This window comes from Lytechinus pictus, chromosome 3 (genome assembly GCF_037042905.1).
Source record: "Lytechinus pictus isolate F3 Inbred chromosome 3, Lp3.0, whole genome shotgun sequence".
NCBI lineage: Eukaryota > Metazoa > Echinodermata > Echinoidea > Temnopleuroida > Toxopneustidae > Lytechinus > Lytechinus pictus.
Genome location: NC_087247.1, coordinates 4,600,337 through 4,624,516, shown reverse-complemented (window position 1 = coordinate 4,624,516; position 24,180 = coordinate 4,600,337). Strand labels below are relative to the sequence as shown.

The 24,180-nt window shown below is 35.6% G+C and overlaps 1 protein-coding gene across 2 annotated transcripts; it reads left to right on the top strand.

Moving 5' to 3' along the window:
* Positions 1–958: 958 nt before the first annotated feature.
* On the top strand, positions 959–22,473 carry LOC129257954 (sarcolemmal membrane-associated protein-like). 2 transcript variants are annotated; one of them, XM_054896402.2, is made up of 17 exons: positions 959–3,967; positions 4,550–4,690; positions 5,363–5,669; positions 6,279–6,431; positions 7,069–7,233; positions 8,422–8,502; positions 9,017–9,436; positions 10,451–10,501; positions 11,096–11,221; positions 11,644–11,706; positions 12,274–12,336; positions 13,288–13,350; positions 13,772–13,984; positions 14,907–14,979; positions 16,350–16,509; positions 18,431–18,562; positions 20,377–22,473. In XM_054896402.2, exons 1-17 carry the CDS (start codon positions 3,821–3,823, stop codon positions 20,470–20,472), a joined length of 2,454 nt encoding a protein of 817 aa, XP_054752377.2. In that variant the 5' UTR covers positions 959–3,820; the 3' UTR covers positions 20,473–22,473. The 2 variants fall into 2 exon arrangements, with proteins under 2 accessions (XP_054752377.2, XP_063952236.1); XM_064096166.1 differs by lacking the exon at positions 10,451–10,501 and having other exon boundaries at positions 20,377–20,570.
* Positions 22,474–24,180: the final 1,707 nt, after the last annotated feature.

Genomic DNA, 24,180 nt, shown 5'->3' with positions numbered 1-24,180 from the left:
ACACATAGGTGAGTACATCACAGTCCCACATGTGCATTTGTATGTATGTTGATACTTGGTTTTTTCGAAGCTGTGTCTTTTCTAGCAAAAAATAAGCAGACAGTTTCTTTCTTTTTTGTTTATAAATGACTTCTTAAATCACTCTTCATAAAGAAAATACTTTGGGAAGGCATTTCATTGATATGAAATGTGAATTTTTCAAACATTTTGGCAAACAAAGTAAAGGACTTTTCTCACACCTTTTTTCCAGATATAACTTTTTACTGTTTTCTTATTTTTTTTTTTTTTGACAGTGGTTAAACCATATACCCCTTCCCATTGAATACCGGTATGCCTGATTAAAGAATGTGTTTCTACTGAAAAAATAATAATACAAACGAAATTAAGGTTATAAAAATAGAAATATGCCCAAAAGGTGAGTGAAAATTATTTGCTCAATTGGCTTAAACTGTTGCTACGTACAGCTGTTAACAAATATTTGTAATGGCTTCTCATTTTTTTCCCCATCCCCATTTTTTATTAATTTTTTTAAATTTTCTTTTGTTTCTTTTTTTTCTTTAATTTTTCTTTTTTACTTTTTTTCCTGTTCTGTTTTTTTGGGGCCACCAAACTTTAATATTGGGCCACCAAAAAAAATCATTTGAAGGTTTTGGTGGCCCGAACGGGCCACCACCAAAAAAGTTAATGTGGAACCTTGCCTGTCGGATGTAAAAATTACAGTGAGCACAACAAAATAATGAGATGTATAGTAGGAAAGTACACGACGGGTATGAATAGGATTTTTTGCCTAAAAATAGGATTTTTGGGGTGAAATAATAGGATTTTTGGTCAAGTGTGGTTGGCAGCTCTGGTAAAGTTGTGCGTATCTTTACGAACAGCTTTATGAAACACCACCCTGTACTCAAGCAACATTTGCCTGTCCAGAATCATGTTTTTTAAAGCACAGGTTTTTTTTTTTTTTCAAAATCATGATCAATGTTTTATGAATCTCAGCTCAATTGTCTATTATAAAAGAAATAATAAACTTTATTCAAATTGAACAGTCCAAAGTCTTTCTTCTAATACACTGAACGACAGACATTCAATTTCTGCCGTAACAATGACACTAAAAAACACTCACCTGAAAAGGATCATAAAGTTTATAGTGTTAACTGAATCTCGAAGAGCGCAGTACACTGTTGGGTAATGATGCATGTGTGGGGAGTAAAAAAGAATTAATATTTGATGAATTCAATTATCACAGTAAATGCAGAAGGGAATGGAAAAGAATTGGGTCACTTTATTACATTGCAAGTGTTCACAATATACATGTAGTGCACTGATCCAACTGTTTTTCTCAGTTTCTATGATTAATGATAGGCGGTTTCAAAGGATGATGGTAACGATAATGGTGATGGTGGTGGGGATGGTGGGTGTAATGATGATGATGTAGGGACAGTGATTTTCCTTTTTACCGGTAAATAAAATGGAAATTCCATTTGGTTCTTTATACTTTTCATGTAAAAATTCATGGAATTTGCCTTTGCAAAATGGAATTCAGACTTTTGCTGTGTACATTTTCAGTGACAAAACGGAATTTCCATTTTTAGATCAAATTAAAACGGAATTGCAGATTTTCAGAAACGGAAAATCACTGTCTCTAATGATGGTTTTGACGATAATGATGTTGGTGATGGTAGAGTGTCGGAGATGATGATGATGATGATGATGATGATAATGATGATGATGATGATAATGATAGTGATAATAACGATGGTGGTGGTGATGATGATGATGATGATTGTGATGATGATGATGATGATGGTGGTGATGATGATGATGTTGATGGTGATGATGATGATGATGATAGTGATGATGATTATGATGATGATGATGATGATGATGATAATGATAGTGATAATAACGATAGTGGTGGTGGTGATGATGATGGTGTAGAGGTTGTGGTATTGAAGGTAGTGGCAGTGTTACAATATAAAACCATAGTAAGCACTTGCTTATTGTGATAAAAGTTTAAAAGTAACAGTTCCTGTTAAACTGTGTTTTGGATGAGCACTTGAAAACCCCATCTTGCGTCCTCAATGAAAGAATAACACATGTCAATAAATCTCACGTTTTGATTTTCAAAATATGTACCTATATAGGCCTACACATGAAGCACTGTTAATTGTTAATCTGGTCATATGAGATGCTCATCAAACATTTGCATGTTGTGAATGTGGTTTTGTGCTTTAGAAGTTCTGATATGTCAGTAAACACTTACGGTAATACAAATATGAATGTTTAGAGTATAAACTGCTGTGACCCCAATATGACCTGTCATGTACAGATATATGCAGGCACACTGCACAGAACTGAATTTGAACCCTATTTAACCCTCATTTGTAATGTCCTTAGTCTACATGTATGCTATGGTCTCCAACAAAAAGGAAGAGATATATTCAGCCACTGCAATATTTTAGGTGTACCAGGTCTGGGCTTGATTAGGCTAATTCCTATTTAATCCATGAAATTACAACCAGGGATTTATCACATGAGCATTTATGATTGAATTTATACTTCTGATTATTTTTTTTTCAATTTTGTTTGTTGTTTTCCCAGCTGTATTTGAATTCCTTCATATTATACAGTCATGTACTAGGCCTATGTACATGTTGTATACTTTGTCAGTTAATAATGAATACTTGAAATACAGAAGATGTATCACCATTACCCAGAAAGAATTGCGTTCATATTTAGATTTTCTTTTCATGATTGGCATTGTTTTAAACAGCTATTCTAGAGTGATATCCTGTTTCTCAAACCATTCCAATTTTCTCATACAACTCAAATCACCTGACTAGTAGAAGATTGGTGGCTACTACAGGAAGTACTCAACAATACACAATTATTGTTACATACTTCCTACATGTAAGCCATAACTTCTGGGGATTTCTTACACAGAATGGTGGCATAACCAGGGCAGCGGTTATCAAAGTTTTTGCCGTGAATAATCTACCGTAAAGTTGTTGACATCATGGCATCCTATCTGGATTTATTTGTTTTAGACTTGACATTTTTTGTTGATTCACCAAGTTCTCAGTGGTATTTAATTTTCTCTTTAAAATCATTGACCTTTACCAGAAACAATCCATAGATCTATGCAAGATCTATGTTCAATTTTATTAATTTCATTTAATTGCAATGCATTTGTAAACCAGGGAAAAAATACACGGGGGCTTGGGGCCAATTCTTCCCCAAAATACCCCCAAGAGCCCTTGATATCTAAAAAAGGAAGCCCCCAGAAAGTTTTACTTTATTTTTCATCTGAAATATGCTACAGAAAATTGGTCTGCTAAAAGACCTACATGTAGTTAAAGAAATGCAATGCAGACATGCAATCCATTTTCTTTTTCTTCTGAAAAGTGCACAGTACTTTCTCTATCACCGATTGACCTTATTAGAGGAAGCACTTTATAATAGATAAGAAGCTGTTATCAATCACAAGGTGTAGTATTAAACTGAATATTACATTAATGAATTGGTCAAGAGCCCATTACTGATAGAAATGTGACATTTTTGTTGATTTAAATTTCAGGGAAACGGGACGCAGTGTTTAATTTTATGCTCATTCTACTTCTATCTATCTCTCCCCTCTCATTTTTGTCTCTCCATCATTCTGTCAATATCTACCCCTATTTTTCTGTTTCTTTCTCATCTTGCTCTCTCTCTCTCACTCACTCCCTTCCACCCTAACCCCTCTCCCTCTCACACCCTCTCTCTCCTTTCACCCTCTTTCTTTCTCAATTATCGACCTCTACAGGAAGCACTTCATAGAGAACAGATGCTTGAGCAGAAGCTGGTTGCGTTACAGAGGTTGGTATCGTCTACGCAAGAGGCAACGGACAGTAGCTGGCAGGCCCTCATCGATGAGGACAGGTTACTCTCAAGACTAGAAGTGGTAGAAAATCAACTCAGGGCGTATTCTAAGGTATCTTCAAAATCACAACTTGGTTGTTAAATTTTCTGGGAATCCTCCTGTCCATGACAGAAATTTCCTAATAAATTGAATAATTTTAGTTGGAAAAAGCAACACAAGTTCAATGTCTCCCGATCAAGACGAGAGGTGGTAGAAAATCAACTCAGGACCTATTCTAAGGTATCCTCAAAATCACAACTGCTACTTTTCAGCTGTCAATATCTGGGAGTCTTCCTGACTATGGCAGAAATTTCCTGATAAATTGAATGATTTTAGTTTAAAAATAGCAACACACATATTAGGATAATGATTGGTGATGCAATTTATAGATTTGGGAACCTAGTTAGCTAGTAAAGGTTGTTTCAAGCCTTCCTCCACAATTCAGTAAATTCAATTGTGCTATTTGATTACTTCTTCATATTCACTTGATTGTTTTTTACCAAACCAATATAATTGCAATATATAATTGAATATTTGTTATTTGTAATGTACCTGTAGTAAAACCATCATATTTTTGTTGCTGTTATTGTGGAAAAAAATGAAATACTGGAAATATCCATCATTCGCCATTCAATTGTTTTTTATTGAAATCAGGCGAACACGGAGGAGAGCATAAGGAAGGAGCTAATAGCACTACAAGAAGACAAGTCCAACTATGAAAAGACTGTCAAGGATTCATTGAAGAAAGCCCTAGAGGAAAAGCTGGAAGCATGCAGGAAGGTTGCAGACACAGAGGTAATTGAGGCGATCTAACTATCAGAGTTTTATAGGTATTTTAGAAGCTGACAAATGGTGCATTTAAAGGAGAGATTGTGAGAATAGAATTACTCAAAGCATTTTGAAAAGTAGTATTTATACCTTATAAAGTTTTCTATTGAGGTCTTGAAATACTTAGAAAGAAAAGTAGTGATAAAAGTAATATTAAATATTTGTGTAATACACAAATTCTCCCATCTATAGTGCTTGCTTTCAACGTTTCAGAAAAATTGAAAATGCTTTTTTTTCAGCTGAAATCCTTTCATCATAACTCAAAATACTGCTATTCTTTCTACAAGGTTAGGAATCCTGCTCAATTCATTTTCAATTTTAACCTATCATAGCTTGGCTTTCTGTTGTCAGAGAGTATTAGATTTGAAGTATTACTTAAATCTTGTAAAAAAAAAACTTGTTTGACTTTATAGTTTGTCTTGTAAGAACCTCACAGCATGCAAAAAGCCAAATGATGCCAAGTAGGAATTAAAGTAACAATAATTTGTCAGGATCAAGTTCATTTGAATGCGAATAAGAATATGAGAAACTTCAGAAGAAAGTTGTTTTTTTCTTGATTTGGATGTAATATCTTTCACTCCTTGAATGGTAACAACTACTATTGTAATTTTTTTGTGTTTTTCTTTCCTTCCCCTCCAGCGGATGTTGAGCAACTCGGAAGACGAGTGTGCGCACGTCAGGGAAGAGCTGGAGAACCTAAAGCAGGAACAGGAAATGCTCCTGGAGAAGTATTCCCAGCTGGAAAAGGACAGCCAGGAGCTGCTCCAGAAGATGAACGAGACCGACCGGCTCCACGATGAGGAGCTGGAGCGGTTGAAGGAGGAGCAGGGAGAAGTCCAGCAGAGGCTGATTGCGCTGCAGATAACCGAGAGTACTCTGGGAGCCAGGGCGGAGGAGCTCCAGGCGGAGAACGACTTCATCAAGGACCAACTCATCTCAACAAAAGGTAGGATGTGTCGCAAAATTTCTTGTTTCTTCATTCGTTTCAGCCATTGAGCGCTGCATTGGCCTTGAAGATACTGTCATCAAAGGCACTTAAAATTCTCATACAAATGATGATGGCTCCAAGTATCTGTTTAAAGACATTTGAAGAAACAGACACGTACATGTATAGATAAACAGCACAAGGTCATATCTTATTAAGCCTGATTGAAAGTTGATGTTAGAAGCTAAGTAGGCATATTAATATCCAAGCAAAGATTTATTCTGTTCCTCTCTTAGATCAAATGAAATCACCAGCACTGGTTATGAAATCTGAATGATTTTGAAATAAAATGATATTTTGTTTGGAAGAATGCTTCTAAAAGTACTTGGTATGTTGTGCTTCTGTTTTCTTAACTGTTCAAATGCTAACATGGCTAATGTGTGACTAGAGAGAAAAAAAGTAAATAAAAAAAGAGATGGATTTATATTGATTGTAAGGGGTCATATTAGCAGAGACAGCAAAAGAAAATTGGTCTCCCAAATGTGAATTTATATCTGGATTGATGTTACATTCTAAAAGACCTAATAATATGTATAATTAATTTGTGTTAATGTCTGTTTGTGTCCTCAGAACGTCTGGAGGAAGCACAGGATGCTCTGAAGCTTGTCGGTAGTCCACAGACAGAGGGTGATGTGAGCAGTCAAGACCAAGATGAAAAGAAGGATGAAAAGGAAGCTCCAACAGAGGAAAATAATGAAGAGGAACCAGCTAAACATAAAGCAGGTACATGAACGTAGATGATAAAAATGGTGATGCTGGTAAAGATGATGGTGATGATGATGATGATAGTGATGGTTATGTTGTTGATGATGATGATGATGATGGTGGTGGTGGTGATGGTGATGACTATGATGTTCATGGTGATGGTTATGAGGATGATCCTGATAATAGTGTGATGATGATGTTGATGACGACGATGACAATGGTGACGATGATGGTGATGGTGATGATGATGATGATGATGATGGTAGTGCAGCTGCTGATAATGTTAATAGTGATGGTTATGAGGATGATGTTGATGATGATGATACTGGTAACGATAGTGATGTAGATGATGATTACAATGATGGTGATGATGGTAGTGCAGCTGCTGATATTGTAAATAGTGATAGGTATGAGGATGATGACAACGATGGTGGCGGTAGTGTTGGTGATGATGCCGATGATAATGACAGTGGTGAAATTGATTAGGATTGATAAAGATGCTGCTACTGTAACTGCTGTTACTGATCATAATTGACACAACTACACCCTCAATTATTTATTTGGTATAACGCATTGAATTTGAAATAATCTGCAGCCAATTCTGAATGGGATGGAAAAAAAAAAACCTTGATAGACATCTCATTATCCCCTCCAGGTCCGGGGCCTCCAGTGGAAGGTGATGAAATTCCAGTACATCACATATCTCTATTAACAAACGGTGATGACAGGACGCCCACTCGAGAGTCTGGTGTTCAAGTGGAGACCATGTGGAGGGAAGCCACCAAAAAGGAGATGAATGGCAGGGTGAAAGATGCAACAGGTTTGTTAACCAGTCTTATTTGCCAGTTTGTACTCTGACAAGCATAATTTTTTCCCGCAGATCTGCAGATTATGAAATCCTAAAGAAAACAAACAATTAACTGAAATTGCAAAATTTTCTGTGCAGGGGAAACCCCACCCCCTCCTGTACCCATCCCAAGAGAATCAGTTCCTGTTTATTTGATATTTTTTAGTCTCATTCCTGTATGAAAGAGATGGTAGATGTGTATAATCTATTATGGGCATCGAGGGGATGGAGGGGAGTTGGGGATGGCATCATTGAGTATGCTATTCTCATGTGATCGACTGGATATGAGAACTCAATTTTAGTCATGAGTCATGACACAGTTCCAACAAAACAAATGATGGCATAAAGACATCTATGTATGCCATGTATGGAGCCTTATTATTCCCTATTGTTTTTCCTCTTTTGATTGTTTCCTGCATTTCTAATATCAAACTCACTTTATCTCTTGTTTATTTTTCACCACTTCCTTGATTGGTCTAAAGGTGGATGGATGGATAGACATTTTCAAGCTATTCTTTACCACTACACAGTTTGTCATAAAAAAATAAAACTGTGTTTTGCATTGAAATAAAAAAAATATTAAATGATAATTTTTTTTTTCTCTCTCTTTTCTTTGTGAGCATACAATATGAAATATGTATATTAAATTTGGATGGCTTTATATTTACAAGAAAATCCTGAACCCCCCCCCCCCCTTAAGCATGTTTGATGGTTTACAAACATGTATTTCAATAATATATTTTAATATATGTTCACTTTGAAAGAACATAAAAACTGCCATTAAATAAATTGATTACTGTCTATTATGGTATCCTTGTCAGATATTGACTCAACTACCAGGTTTTAAAAATACTCCCATATGAGATTGTAAGATTGTAAACTTTGTGAATTGTAACTCACGTGTGTACATCATTTTCATATAATTTATTTTTTCAAGTAATACAATATAAAAGAATTGGAAGTTAAAGCAGAAAGATATAATTTTCAAATATTGGCTTAGGTTTTCTCTCTTCAAAAATGCTTCCCATAAAGATTATAGTATAAGACTTTTAGACTGATATCATTTAAGTAAATCTCATATATTTTCAGCATTTTCTTGGATCAGAAGGAGATTTATAATCTGAAAATATTAATTACTTGAATCTTTCATTCTCTGAATAGATGGTGCTATGTTGGATTCTGTGAAAACTTTGAAGAATACTGCAGAGGAGTCTGTCCTTAGACAAGTATCTAGAAAGAAATGTAAGTTTGCTATATTTCTATCAGCTATTGTCAGAGAACCAAATTCTGGCAGTGACCTAGTAATATTGACTAATTTGATTAGAAATCAGGCTTTCAATGTTGTCAGATTGCAACATAAATTTTGTTGAGAGACTCATTTTATTTTGTCTGCAACAATTTCTTTTTTATTTCGTTTCATCATTTTGTTTTGCCTTTCAACGAAAGAAAATTCACTTGCCTCTAAATTTTCTTGAAGCATGCTATTCCCGTTGGATGAGAAATCCAATATGGTATTCCTAGCATTCAATCTTTGAAGCATTTGCTAAAATGCTTCCCAGGGACTGGAAAAGGTGCATATATTGTTTACCTGCAAGCCAGGATTAAATGACCAGGGTTATGATATTTCTGTTAAGCTCTAGAGATATCCTCCAGATGTATAGCTGCTGTATGATATTAGGATACTATTTTAGCATTGAGTGCTATCCTCAAACGACTGCCTTTTTACTGTATTGTTGAACGATCCCCTTGCCTGCAGTTGAACTTGAAGAGGCGGAGCAGAGGATAGCGGGGAGCAACAGGACGATAGCCGGTCTCAAGAATGAACTAAGTCAAGCCCACCAGGATCTTGAGAAACATAGTCAAGAAATCAACTCACTGGAGCAGCGGTTGCAGGACGCCGAGGAGCACACCAGGACGGCCGTGGAGAAGGCCGTTGCGGAACTCAGGGAAAGACTATCCCCAGAGGTTGGCACTGATAGCCAGGACAATGATTCAGAAACCTCTAGCATACAAACATTAATTGATGAACCTATGATAATGGTCAAGGAACAAGAAAGGCAACTGGCAGCAGCACCGGACGGGGGTATATCAATGACGAAAGAGTCGTCGTCAACATCTTTGAATTCCTCGAGTGATAGTGATGGTAGACTTCAAAATCATGTACAAGACGATAGTGGTAAGTTGTAGACTGTGGCAGTGTTCTCTGCCATAATTTCATCAAGTTGGATTGTAAGTGTTTGGTCTTGCCTGGGCCCCGTCTTACAAAGAGTTGCGATTGATCCGATCCAATCACAACTATGGACGGCCAGCAACGTCAACATCTAATATGCATGTTCGTTCAAAGTATTTTCTAACCATGATGTATATCCATGCATTCATTGTTGTCTTGGAAATTCACTGTGCTTCTCTTTGTTTACAAAAGACATTGTTCAAATTTCCTGTAGGAAAAATAAAGACACTGATGGATTTCCATAGAGTTACAATTGATTGGATCAATTGTAACTCTTTGTAAGACGGAGCCCTGGAGTATGTGTCAGATATCCAGCAGTATCCTGGCAAATTTGTGAACCACCAGGGCCCTGTCACACAAATCTTAGTGTTTGATTTTATGGCTGATTTTTTGCTTCATTGCGTTGACCACAATGTACAATCAACCCTGAAAATAAGGCATATGATCAATCATTATTCTTTGTGCTACAGGACCAAGATATGCCAAAAATCTAACTGCACCTAAGAGTCAATTATGAACTTAAAATCTGCCCTGTCTCAAAATGGACTGGTTTCTTTTCGCGAGAACTGTAAGACGTCAGTTGATATTTTACCTGTACCACACATAAAACTTTTCAAAACATTATCTGATTTTCTTACCAGGGGATAATGCATGACTTGAACCATGTGTAAGTTAGGCCTGAATATGAATTAATTCTCTGAAACCAAACTGAGTATTATTTTGTTCTTTGCCAAAGCATGACCTGATATATCATCATCATCTCAATGATGATATTATGGAAATGTATTTTTTATTGACAAAATCAATTTTTTCACCGTTTCATGTCATCAGTTAGTGTGCATCCTTCTTTATGCCCCCCATGATATCAAATAAATGCAATTTTGAAAACCGAGAATATACACTTCAATAGCTTGCTTTCTAATTTTATTACAAATACTTTCTTTCATGTTTCTTTTGCAGCAAACTCCTCAGGCTTAAATGAAACTCTGCTAGAAATTGACACCTTGAAAGGTACACAAAGGAAAATGTATTTTTGTCATTGATATTATATGATAAAGCCCCCTAAATACTTTGGTTGTACAGTGAATGCAATGCTTAAAACATAGGGTCGGTTGGTTGGGATATTCTTATTATTTTTGTTAACATACACACACTAAAGAAAAATATTAATATTTGAAGCTAACTATATTTTTTATTTTTCAAGGCTTCAGCAGCTATAAATGCAACGTTTTGATGTGTTTTGGTTGTTAATTTATAAAAAAAGAAGATGGATCGGCCCCATTGTATAGGGTCGGTCTGTTGAATACAACCAAACAATTTGGGGGGGGGGGGGGTGGGCTAAGCAAAAGTATATCCATGAACAGAAATTTACCTACGCTGCAGTACGCAAGCCTCACCTTATCGCAGCCCCTGCCCCATACTGACTTAATTCATGAATATTGTGTTCTAAGAATAGATGTATTTTCAATTCTCACTGCTTTTCCAATAAAAAAACGACATGTATAATATTGATATGTTATGTATCGATGTGCATATACATGTATGAGCCAGAAATTCAGAGATGGTGAAATTTACAATTATTTTGTGTATGTTTTCTTTAATTAGATGAACTGCATACGTTAAGACAGAAGTACAGTCAACTAGCTACAGAGAATGAATCAATCAGCAAACAATTACAGACCACTCAACAGGCGGCTAAACTAGCAACAGATAATGCTACCACCTTGAAAGGTATGGAGAAATGTTTGTGTGATTGTGACAGTCCAAATGGGAGCTTGAAAGTAGATTAATAACTTGGAGAACTCAATCTGCAGGCGTAGACCTTGATTGAAACCTTAATCAACAAGGGGGTCTTGATGTGAAATACGATGTATTTCCCTGCCGGTTAATCATAACCGCCTGTATGAAAAAATAGATTTAACCTTGTCAGATGAAGTGTAATTATGCAGGCCTAGTCTTGAGACAAGTGAAGCACAAATATAAGTTGTTTGGCCTTTGACACAAGTCCAAGTCAGATTCTGATTCAGACCACTTTCTTCCTCCGTAGTTTGCAACGCAACTATGGGGGGGGGGGTCTATGCAAATCCAGTAGCATGGTGTAGCATAGCATTTTGATATCACCGACCAATGTGATGTATTTTTTAATCTTGTAGGTAAATTGGAAGAAGCAGAAAAGTCATCCAGGGCAGTCACGGCCCAGCTACCTTCATTACAAGGTAAGAAATGAAAATGGAAAAATCAAAGTGAAACAAGGATTACTCTGATGTTTCATTTGGCTGTTAAACATGAATGCCAGTTGTGCTAATGATGATCTCAAAATGAGCTTTGTTAATCCAATGAAATTACCATGCGAGCTTCCCTTGACATTTTTTCTGTCATCTTGGAGGCGTTGTGGTCTGGTGGTTCTGACTCTCACCTTTGAATCAGAGGGTCAGGGGTTTGAATTCCATCCACAGCGTTGATTTCCTTCAGCAAGGAATTTATCCACGCTGTGCTGCACTCAACCCAGGTGAAGTAAAAAGGGACCAGGCAGTATTCATTCCCTGCAATGACTGTATGCTGTAAAGGACTGCAGGGCTTAAAAGCCATGGTAATAATATCCAAGTCCTTAGGAAGTGAATAGGGACATATATCATCATGTGATAGGTGCTATACAAGAGCTGTGTATTATTGTTATCTTCTATTTAAAAAGTTTTGTTCATGTGGATTCCCCTGTAAGAAGTATGCAGATATTTGATATGCTGATTTTAATATTGCGTATATTTGACTTGTTTGTTCAACAGAACAATTAAATATGGAATCGGGGCTAGTACAGCAATGTCGTCAGGAAATTGAAAGTTTAAAAAGTAAGTTCCTTCTTTATTGTATGATTCAAATTACTTGAAATCAATCAATGTAAAATCCATTTGCCTTTAATATAAGATACTTTTCAGTTGTAGTTGGTATGTTTTTTTTTTAAATGTTTGAGAATATGAAAATGTAAATTGAAATGTAATCATAAACATAAGAACTTTTTTTTAGACCCAGAATGCTTTTGAAGACTGGAAAACTTTTATAAATATTAACTAACCGAATACATAACCAATGTACCCCAAAAAATTACATTTTGTGGTCACAGTTTTCAAGTTGATGCTTTTGATTACTTCAATCAGTCTATATGCATGTACATTGAATAAGAAACAAGAAAAGATCTTCAAGGTTTTCAGTACACCACCATAATTCCCTCAGCATTCACACCATGATAATCCCTAGACAAATGATTTTCTTTGCCAGAATGAATGAAGGTATACCAGGATGGTCCCAGGGAGATTCCCTCAAAAAACAATGAAATGAATGAATGAAAGACAGAATTGCTGTAAAGCTCACAGGCTACAATAGGCTGTACCCTTTTATTAACTAATCAAAAGCATTCACTGGCAGTGGTTCTTCATGTATAAAAGTATGGTTTTATTCAAATTCAAAGGATGTTTTGTGGTCTCCTCTTGAACGAAAAAAAAACAACATGTTCCCACGCTCTCTTGGAATCCTTATTATCATGAGATGGGATTCTACTTTTCAAAGAACTCTTAATTTCAATTAACCAACACCCCATTGTCTTATCTTCACCTTTTGAAAATACGTGCTTATCTTTTTTTTCATGATGCAGTTATAGCATCACAACTGGTAAATGAAAATTTTTTTTTTAAATCATCCTTATTTAAAAAAATTATTACATTATGCACATTAGTGAATTCAACAATAAATCAACAGTGAACACTTTCATTTTAATTGATTATATGTTTGTTTGTTTTTTGCAGAAAATTTAGCAGAGGCTAATCAGTCATCTAGCAGTAGTAAAACAGAGCTATCACAATGCAAAGGTAGGCTAGCTGCCAATTTATATATAATATTGGAAGAAATTAATGTAATTTGTTCTGTTTATCTTTATTTCAAAATCTGATGGATGCAGTAATGGAGTAATATATGAAAAAGAATCTATAAACAGAATATTTATTCAGTATACATCGACTCCATTTCTTTCATTATATGAGCGTAAAATTCAAATTCTGAAAGAATTCTTGAAATTAACATTGAAATAAATTCAATGACAATTATTTTAGAAATTTTAAAGTTTGGTTTGCAGTTTAAGTGATTTGATATTATGTCTTTCCAATGAAAGTCAGCATATGAACTTACCTTTCAGCTACGAGGCTTTAGCTGTATATTTTATTTTTTATATGAATTATTCACATATGAATTATTCACTTATAAATTCTGATTATTTTTCTTTATTTCATACAGATAAAATCATAACCCTCTCAGGTGATTTGGAAAGAGAGAAAGAAGCGAGACAAAAGCTTGACAAGCAAGTCACCCAAATAGCAACCCTGGAAGCAGAGCTAGACAAGGAAAGGAAGGAGAAAACTGTACTAGAAGCTAAAGTGAAGCAACTGCAGAAAAGGATAGCAGAGCTTGAAGAATTGGAAAAGCAAAGGATTATAGAAAATGATAAAGGTATTTACATCACTTATTGTTAACTTTAATAGAATGGAGCTAAGTTGATAATCCACGGAGGGAGGGGATTTGATAGCACATATTATATGACACGTAGATAGATCCTTGTCATTTTATTGGTTGGTCGATATCGATCATTCAGACCATTTTACAATGACGTCATCAACCGTGCAATTTTAGATCCATTCATCGTGCAATTTTGGATCCATACGATTTTGTCCATTGCACGCGCGCACCCAGACTGCAGGCACCACTCGTGTTTGCTGCACGTACATGTATGTTGTATGTATGCGATAATTACCAGACTGAGCTCGCACTGTTATGAGCATAGTTTGCATCAAAATTTACAAATTTCATATGAAAAAGGATCTATTTTTAGTTGTCATATAAACCAAATAATGAATGTTCCTTCCATTCGTGCAATGGACAGTATACTTCATTCGGTGAAAGATGAAATGAATAATCCATTCAACTCGGCTACGCCTCGTTGAATGGATCATTTCATCTTTCACCTCTTGAAGTATTCTGTCCATTGCACTCATAAACATTCATTATTTGTATACTATTTAGTTTAGCAAACCCTTTTAGGACTTAGGAGGGTGACACTACATATGCTTCTCAGTGGATGCTAATTGTGTACAACTTGGGCCAAAATGGGAAGGGGCACCCTGTGTTCACCCTCTTGGATCCACACTAGTAAATATTCTAGAAGAATTAAGTGATTATTCTAAAGGTTGGTTTGGTTGAACATACATGGGTCATTTTAAGTGGAGGACAGCTGCTTGTCACTGATTAAAAGATTTGGAGCTAGCAATACTAGGCCTGTCCTTTCTCACTGTTAGGAACACTCTTAATTTATATCAGCTTATTGACAATTATTGTGATTGTGATTTCATTAAACTTTTCATTTTGGGCCTTCTAGATACGGCAACGTCTCCATCTGAAAGTGGTGATCTCAAATCAGCAGTCTCTTCTTTGGAAGCTGACCTGGAAAGGTAATGTGGAGAACATGTTAGATCATATTCAAAGGTCAAAGCCACCTCAATAAGAATGGATATGAATGAATAGAGGAATATCAATCAGACATAACACTGAAAGTTCCATCTGAGTCAGATGTAAAATAATCTAGTGATGACAATTTCAAGTTTCTTTTATTAAAAAAAAAAAACACTACTGTATACATCAAATATATGCAAATGATGCAGCCGACGATGTCACTCGCTCACTGTTATGTGTAAATTAATAATGATAATAATACTAATTGTACATTCATATTTTGCAATTTCTATATGTATATACTCAACTGGGCATGACAGTAATGTTACTATAATATATACCCTGGCTATAGCCATGCTGCCTACAGGCGCTCTGGCATTTGACATTTTCTTTTCCTATCAGGTTCTCATTCACCTGGGTTGAGTGCAGCGCAATGTGGGTAAATTTCTTGCTGAATGAATTAGAGGAATGTCAATCAGGCATAACACCATCAGAGTCAGATGTAAAATTATGTAGTGATGACAATTTTAAGTTTCTTTTATTAAAAAAAAAAAAATTACCATACACATCACAAGTGGTGTGCAAATGAGGCAACCGATGATGTCACTCGCTCACTATTATGTGAAAATTAATAATAATAATAATAATTGTTCATTTATATCGTGCAATTTCTATATGTATATACTCAACTGCACATGACAATGATGTTATTGTTATCATTACCCCGGCTATAGCCATGCTGCTTACAGGCGCTCTGGCATTGAGAAATTTCTTCCTACCGGGTACCCATTCACCTTGGTTGAGTGCAGCGCAATGTGGGTAAATTTCTTGCTGAAGGAAAACACGCCATGGTTGGGAATCGAACCCACGTCCCTCAGATTGAAAGATGAGAATCATAACCACTAGACCACAACGCCCCCACACAAATTTAAAAATACTGTAACTTTCTTATTTTACATCCAATGTTGATAAAATTTTCAATGCTTTGCTTGTCTGATTTTTTCTATTTGTTTAAATCAATTTTTTGTTAAGGTGGAGTTCAAGTTAGCATGTTTGGGCCTGTATTACAAAGGAGTCTCATGAGTCCAATAAATCTCAGCTATGGAAAGTTCTTCATTTATTTACTCTATTATGTGTTAAATTATTTATATGTTTATATTTAATTCATATAAATATTTATTCATTCATTCATTTTATTTTTATTTATATTTTTATTTTTTCAATGGGGAGGTGGGCAGGGGTCAGTTTTACTCAAAATCCTTATTCCAATTCCTTGCCCCTTGAAATTTGATAATACAAACTTTGTATGAGGTCTGTCACTAATTACCTTAATTTCATATTTTCCTACTCTCTTTTCTTCTACATGTAGTTCAAGGCAAGAAAAGAACGGTCTGAAGGAAGAAGTTAGCAAACTTCAAAAGCTTCTGTCAGAATCTGAATCGGCAAGAAGGAAACTAGCCGATGCTAAATCAGATGGTAGCATAGAGACTGTAGACTTCAAAGCAGAAAAGGAAAGTCTACAAAAACAAGTGAGTTTTCAACGCTGTCGTTTTTTAAATTTTTTTATTTACATTTGGAATAATATTAGATGTTTGATGTCTGCTAACAGTTAGTTGTTTGAAATTGTGTGAACATGAGCAAGAAATCTGCCTAAAGTGTGAATGCATATTTGACAGGCCAGACAAATAGCAGTTGAATTGCACAACAAATATGTTGTGAGGAAGCATGTTTGCGCAAATTTGTTTTTCATTATTGATTTATTCATTCACTAAATTTTTTGCTTTCTATTTCTATACTTCATATTATACGTGCATTGTGCTCTGATAAGCGTACATTGTGATGTTGTCTCTGTATCAACATTTTTGTCTCGCCTGCATAGCAGAGCGAGACTATAGGCGCCGCTTTTCCGACGGCGACGGCGGCGGCGGCGTCAACATCAAATCTTAACCTAAGGTTAAGTTTTTGAAATGACATCATAACTTAGAAAGTATATGGACCTAGTTCATGAAACTTGGCCATAAGGATAATCAAGTATTACTGAACATCCTACCTGAGTTTCAGGTCACATGACCAAGGTCAAAGGTCATTTAGGGTCAATGAACTTAGACCATGTTGGGAGAATTATTTTCAAAATCTTAACCGAAGGTTAAGTTTTTGAAATGACATCATAACTTAGAAAGTATATGGACCTAGTTCATGAAACTTGGGCATAAGGTTAATCAAGTATGAGTGAACATCCTGCCTGAGTTTCAGGTCACATGACCAAGGTCAAAGGTCATTTAGGGTCAATGAACTTTGGCCAAGTTGGGGGCATTTGTTGAATTACCATCATAACTTTGAAAATTTATGGATCTAGTTCATAAAACTTGGACATAAGAGTAATCAAGTATCACTGAACATCCTGTACGAGTTTCAGGTCACATGACCATGGTCAAAGGTCATTAAAGGTCAATGAACTTTGGCCATGTTGGGGGTATTTGTTGAATTACCATCCTAACTCTGAAAGTTTATAGATCTAGTTCATAAAACTTGGGACATAAGAGTAATCAAGTATCACTGAACATCCCCTGTGAGTTTCAGGTCACAAAACCAAGGTCAAAGGTCAGTTAAGGTCAATAAACTTAGGCCATGTTGGGGTGATTGTTGAATTGCCATCATAACTTTGAAAGTTTATGGATAGAGTGAATGAAATGTGGACATGGGTGTAGTTGACAAGTCTTAAGTCACCGTTCAAATGTCATTTATGGTCAATGAACGTGGTATTATGTCATTATATGAATGGTGTTTTTGTGAATGATTATTTGATTGTAGTTTTCAAAGTTAGCACTGCTGCTATATTAAATCGCGTAATGCAGGCGAGACTGCCAGAGGCGTTCCACTTGTTGTTTTAAGAAGTAGCTAGAAGTGAAAAAGCTTTACTCTTTGATTGGGGGGGGGGGGGAACCTGTCAGCATTGGATAGATGTTGAAATTGACATGAAACATTTTTGTATGTGTGCAATGCTTATTGTGAAATGTTTCTAAAATGGATTCTTGCTTTAAATGAATCTTTTGGCACTAGTTCATGTAAATGACTTTGTTTTGCACAAGTTAGTGTAAATGAGTATTTTTGCACTAGATTAAGCCAGCACAGTGAACAGAATTCATCTTGTGTTATAATAATGCTTACCCCCTTTTCCCTCCACTCCTTGCACAGTTGTTCTAAACTAAAATCGGATGGCTTATACCAGCAATTCCTAAACCTCATGCTTTTTCCCCCTTAATTCCAACAAAGTTGACCAATGCTATTATGTATGTTTGAGATGGTCTTGAAAAAAATTATTTTCAATTGCAAAAAAAATATGTTTGCAATTGGAGGATTGATATAAATTGTAGCAAATGAATTACCTACTGGTGCAAGAAAGGTCCATTTTGTTTAATGACTGCATATTTTCCCTTCCTCATAATTCAGTTGACCAAAGCTAATGAGGATATTGAGCGATTGCGTAGTAGTCCTAGTCCTAGACCCCAAGACGTGGATCTACTGAGGCAGCGCTTAGAGGCTGTTACACAAGAGTTGAACAGAACGAAGGATAATAATGCAGTGAGTTATCACTATAGTCACCATCACAATCACCATTATCATCATCTTCACCATAATCATTTTCATCATCATCATCATCTTCTTCACCATAATCATTATCCTCATCATCATCATCAGTAGCATCACCAACATAATCGCCGCCATCATCATCACTGCCACTACCATCACAATCAACAACATTATTCTCTTCATCATCGTCATCTTCATCATCACCATCATCATCAGTAGCATCACCAACATGATCGCCATCATCATCACTGCCACTACCATCATCATCATCATCATCATCTTTCATTGAAATCAGGATCTTGTTAAAACCAATGGCCATTGGCTCTCTCACCATTCCTTCCTAATCTGTATGTCCTCCTTATTCTCAGCTTCATTATTATAGTACATTATATCTTCCTTCCAAGACAACTTGGGTCTTCTTCATCATTCCATGCCCATCTTATTTATTTCATAGTCTCACCCCCTTCTCTTATTAACAAATTGCACATCCATCTCATATTTTACTTCACCTCTCTGACTTTAATTTCACCACTCTGACTTTTATTTAAAGGACAAGTCCACCCCAACAAAATATTGATTTGAATAAAAAGAGAAAAATCCAACAAACATAACACTGAAAATTTCATCAAAATCGGATGTAAAATAAGAAAGTTATGACATTTTTTAATTTTGCTTAATTTCATAAAACAGTTATATGCACATCCTGATCGGTATGCAAATGAGGAGACTGATGACGTCATCCACTCACTATTTCTTTTGTATTTTATTGAATGAAATATGAAATATTCTAATTTTCTCCTCATTGTCAAGTGAAATACGATTTATTCCCCCCTGAACATGTGGAATAAGCATTGTTCAATACTATATGGTTCAGTCAAGTCGGTCCTTATTGTCAAATCTGTAAACAATGAAATATTATATTATTCAAACAATAAAAAACAAAAGAAATAGTGAGTGAGGGACATCATCGAAAGTCTCATTTGCATGTCACCGAGTTGGGCATATCAATGTTTTGTGAAAAATAAACGAAACTTTTAAATGTCATAACTTTCTTATTTTACATCCGATTTTGATGAAATTTTCAGTGTTCTGCTAGTTTGATTTTTCTCTATTTATTCAAATCAAAATTTTTCTGGGGTGGACTTGACCTTTAATCATATGATGTTCACACATTCCCTTAACTTTAATAAAATCAACACTTATTTCAAATAACCCCCAATAACCTTGTTTAAAAGTCATAACCCCCAAAGTCCTTTGCGTTAAAATTGTGTGTTAACAATAAGAATGTAAATCTATGTCTGTTTTTGTTTTTAAATTTAGCTAATGAAGGTGAAAATGTTGAATGTCCTCTTTGGTTTGCCACGTTTGATTAATTCTTAAAGTCATTGTCTATGTATAGCTTGTTATATTTGAATGTAAGCCTTTGATATGCTATCAATAGCAATGCACAATTTGAAACAGATATTCTTTAAGTATCCTGTAAAATATTTTACAAATTAGTACTTAAAAGTATTTAATCTTTCCTTTGAAAGATTTCATCTTTCCTGCAACTTTCTTCTCTTTACACCAAAAGACATTAGAATTAATTAGCTCATGGATTGAACCTACAACCTGTGCATTTCATTCCATCAAACAAAAGCTCTGTGATTTCCACCGACTGTTGTTATAAGCTACTGAAATCCTTGCATCTGATTGGCTCAGGGCAAATCAGTCAGTGAAAATCACAGACGAGATGGTTCTTGAGACACTCCCCTGGCCAGATTGAACCGCTTAACTGACTGTGGCACTTCTCCCTTTTCCTACAGATGGTCCAGATGAAGTGGTTACCTGTGTGTGTGATCAGCATAGCCATCCTGGCAGCTGTGTTTCAGGCTTTCCTGGCCATGCGAGTAGAGGTATGACGTCCAGTCCTCGTATGCAAACACATCCACCCACAGCCGTCACAAATAATGAAGTCCATGCCGTACTCTGTGATCCTGCCATGATACGTACTACGAGGAGCCTTTTCTCGTGTCTCTACTGGTCAATTACTTTTGTAGGAAAGACGAAGCACGTCCTGACTGAAAAGACCCATTTTCTGTCCAAGTCAAGATTTTCTCAGAAGCCGCTGTGTATTGATCCGAATGCTACGTGTAGATTTAAGTCATGGAGCTGTTTCACGAGAGTTCAGTGTAAAATGCCAATTGTGGTATTCAATGTATGATCTTATTTATCAGAAGCACACATCCTCTGAGTCTGATCTCACCAATGGGTGATTTCAAGTTCAGTGTTGACCTTTTGGTGTTGGTGTCAGGTTAATTTTAACTCGAGTATAACACCAAACATAAAATGAAGATGGTCCTGAAAAGTCACTCACTAGTTGTTGAGATCAATTTTACAAACTCAGAATAGGTTTTGGAGCTAGGGGAAGCAATCCAAATTTCAACACCAATGCCAACACCGGACTTGAAATCACCCAATGTGATGATGCGGTATGCAATCAAGTCTGTTTTAGCCAATCTCTGTAGCAGCCACCTGCCTAATAAGGTCACATTTTGGGTTTCCCCTGGGTGGTCTGGGACTTTAAGTTTGATTGAAAGTCACACTCAGACCGTTTGCGAAACAACCGAGAGGAAATTTTCTGGTCATATTTCACTGAATATGTAAAACAAATCCAGGCTCCTATCAGCTAAAATTAACTTTATTAACATTTTCACATTAGAAAATGGCCTCAAAGTGACATGTAGCTTTTTAGGTTATGTTGGTGATTTTTTTTGTGGAAAGAAAATGTTTGGGTGTCGTTTTTGTCAATGAATTGTATGATTCAATTATGATAATTCTATTTCACTAGCATTGCTGCATCAATGTTGTATGAAACTTTGTCAGTTGTAGTTGGATTTTCTTGTATCCATGACATATCACCCACGTTGACTGTAAAATAAATTATGAGTAATTCATACTTTTCTCATTTTTAGGATATGGTATTTGTCCTTCAATTGTTAGGGAGCTGCATTTATTGGAATTTGATTGTATTTCATCTGGGTCCCATAACACAAAGGTTAGCGATTCATCGTACGCTTGATTTTTACGATTGATTGTACAATGTAGTCAATGGAATCAATCGTAGAAAAATGTTCTACGATCATTGCTAAGCTTTGTGTTACGAGCCCCTGGGGTGATTCACACAAAGAGTTTTGGGTGATACAAAGTCATACTTAAACATCAATGTGCATATGATATATACAGTGGTGCTAGAAAGTTAGTGAACCCCACCGCAAAATGAACTCCTTCATGCCGAGTGTTGAACGTAGACAACAACATTACAATGTCCGGCAAGCCCACAGAAACAAACGTTATTGAATGTAATATTTTATCCCCTGACTTAACAATTAACTATCTATAACGGGGCAGAACTTGAACACTTTTAAATATTTTCATTTTCTGGTGGGGATCACTAACTTTTTAGCATCACTGTATAACATAACCTCATTTATGAGTATGCAGGAGTGTGGGTCCACTGGACATGATCTGACTATTGACTAATGAGGTGAAAAGTCATGTACAGCTTGGGAATGTAAGTGTGATTTTCAGTCACAATTAAGTCTTTATGAAACTACCCCTTGGGCCTGTTACATACAAGAAAAATAAGTTTATCACTGTGTTATTGTCAATTGCATAATTTTGTTTGCCAGATTTTTTTTTTTTAAGGCAAAATTTTTATAGTGCAGGCTCTTCTTGTCACTCTCTTTGGTATTCAGAATATTATGCCATCTTTATATTGGGGACAAATATTCCAACTGACAAGTAGTTATAAGTGCTTTGCTAAAACTTAATTGAACCATTGGTTGCATGAAAATTATTTTATATATAAAAATAAATGCCACCCAAATTTCCATACTTTCCATTTCTATGTAATACTTACTGTGTTGTGATATATTCTTGAGTAGAAATGTTCAATATATCTTAAAAACTACCAGTATTCCAAGGTTTGAGGTCGAGTTTTGATGCATTGAATCAATAGTTTATATCTCTATATTAAAAAATCCACGAGCAAGATTTCTACACAGCGCATGTCCTATTGGCATTTCTCAGATGTAATACACATGACACTTTCATACATTGTAACACATGTTTGTAGGTTAGTTGAAGAATAGATGATATCAGTGCGAAATTCCTAGTATGCTCTGTAACTGTCTTTTCTGATGCCAAACCAAATCATTTTTACAGGTTTAAACACATTCCAGTTTGACCCCTTAACAGTTGTGGAATGTACAGAGCATGATAAAACTGACTATTTGAATTCTGTATGTCTGTTTGGCTTGATGATACTGTTTGTAGGTGTGCACACAAGGGTGTATTAAGGGCACATTCACACATGAAACAGTTTGAATCCCAAGTACATCACAGAATAATTCTTTTTGTAGCTGTTCACACCATGTAACATTTTCAGTGAAATTGATGATTTAAAACTAAATGATGTGCACCCATACGTGTCAAAAGTTCAGGCCTTTAATTCTGATATTTTTTCAGGTAAAGCCACTCTAGGGCACATTTTTCATATTAAAGCACAAATGGGGATGATTAAAATGGGCACAAAAAAATCTTGCGAAGGCCAATGAGAGGGGCACTTGCATGTAGGCCAAGAATTCAGGCATTGAAGGCCATGGCTTTGGATTGCCTTGGGTTAATTGAAGCATTGAAAGGTACAAAGAGTTTGTACCCTGTAACATAAAGCTTAGCGATTGATCTTAGAAATGATTTCTTATGATGGCCTGCATTGATTATTGTATGATCAATAAGACAAGAAACATTGCAGGAATATAATGACAATAGCATCATAATATCAATTTGGAACTTCAAAGGTTTGTGAGTTCAACATCCCAGGTAATTCTTCAGTGCTAGTAGAAAAATGTCTTCAGGGAATATAGATCTAATAAGAGTTTTTTTTTCTTCATCAGTTGACAAGGATATTATTGCTATCTGTGTAACTATTTCAGACCTATACTTTATACTTTTGAAGATTAAATGTAGTTAAGAGATGCATTAAGCTATACATTTATTTACTTTTGCAAATCAAACTGGTTCTTGAAAACTTTAAATAATACAATATCATAGTGTAAATGTTTTCTTCAATGGAAGGGGGAGGGGGGAACATACGAGATATGCTTAATATTTACAATCGACTGTAAAACTTTTGGACATGGTTTGCCATATCCTTTCACTAACAGTTAAACGTAATTGAAAAATTAAATGTATTTGTGTGACATGGCCCTGATAATATATTTAAATTGAGGTATTAAATGCAAATAATAGATAAGTGTTAACATTATATAGTATTGTGTTGTACTAGGGTAACGAACAGTAATTTGGATTCTGGTAGCTTTTAACCCCCCCCCCCAAAATAATGAAATGTTGGGGTTTTGAAAGAATGTTCAACTATCATATAATACATATTCTATTTTTTTTGTTAACAATCAGGTTTGATTATCACTTTAGATTAAATGTCTAGTATGTTTGGTGCCAAATATGAAAAAGGGGGTTATCCCACTATAAAATGTAATTTCTGTGATGGAAAATTTCACTTGTGCGGCTTTCAAATGAAAGTTTATGGGGAAAGCACATGAAGTCTG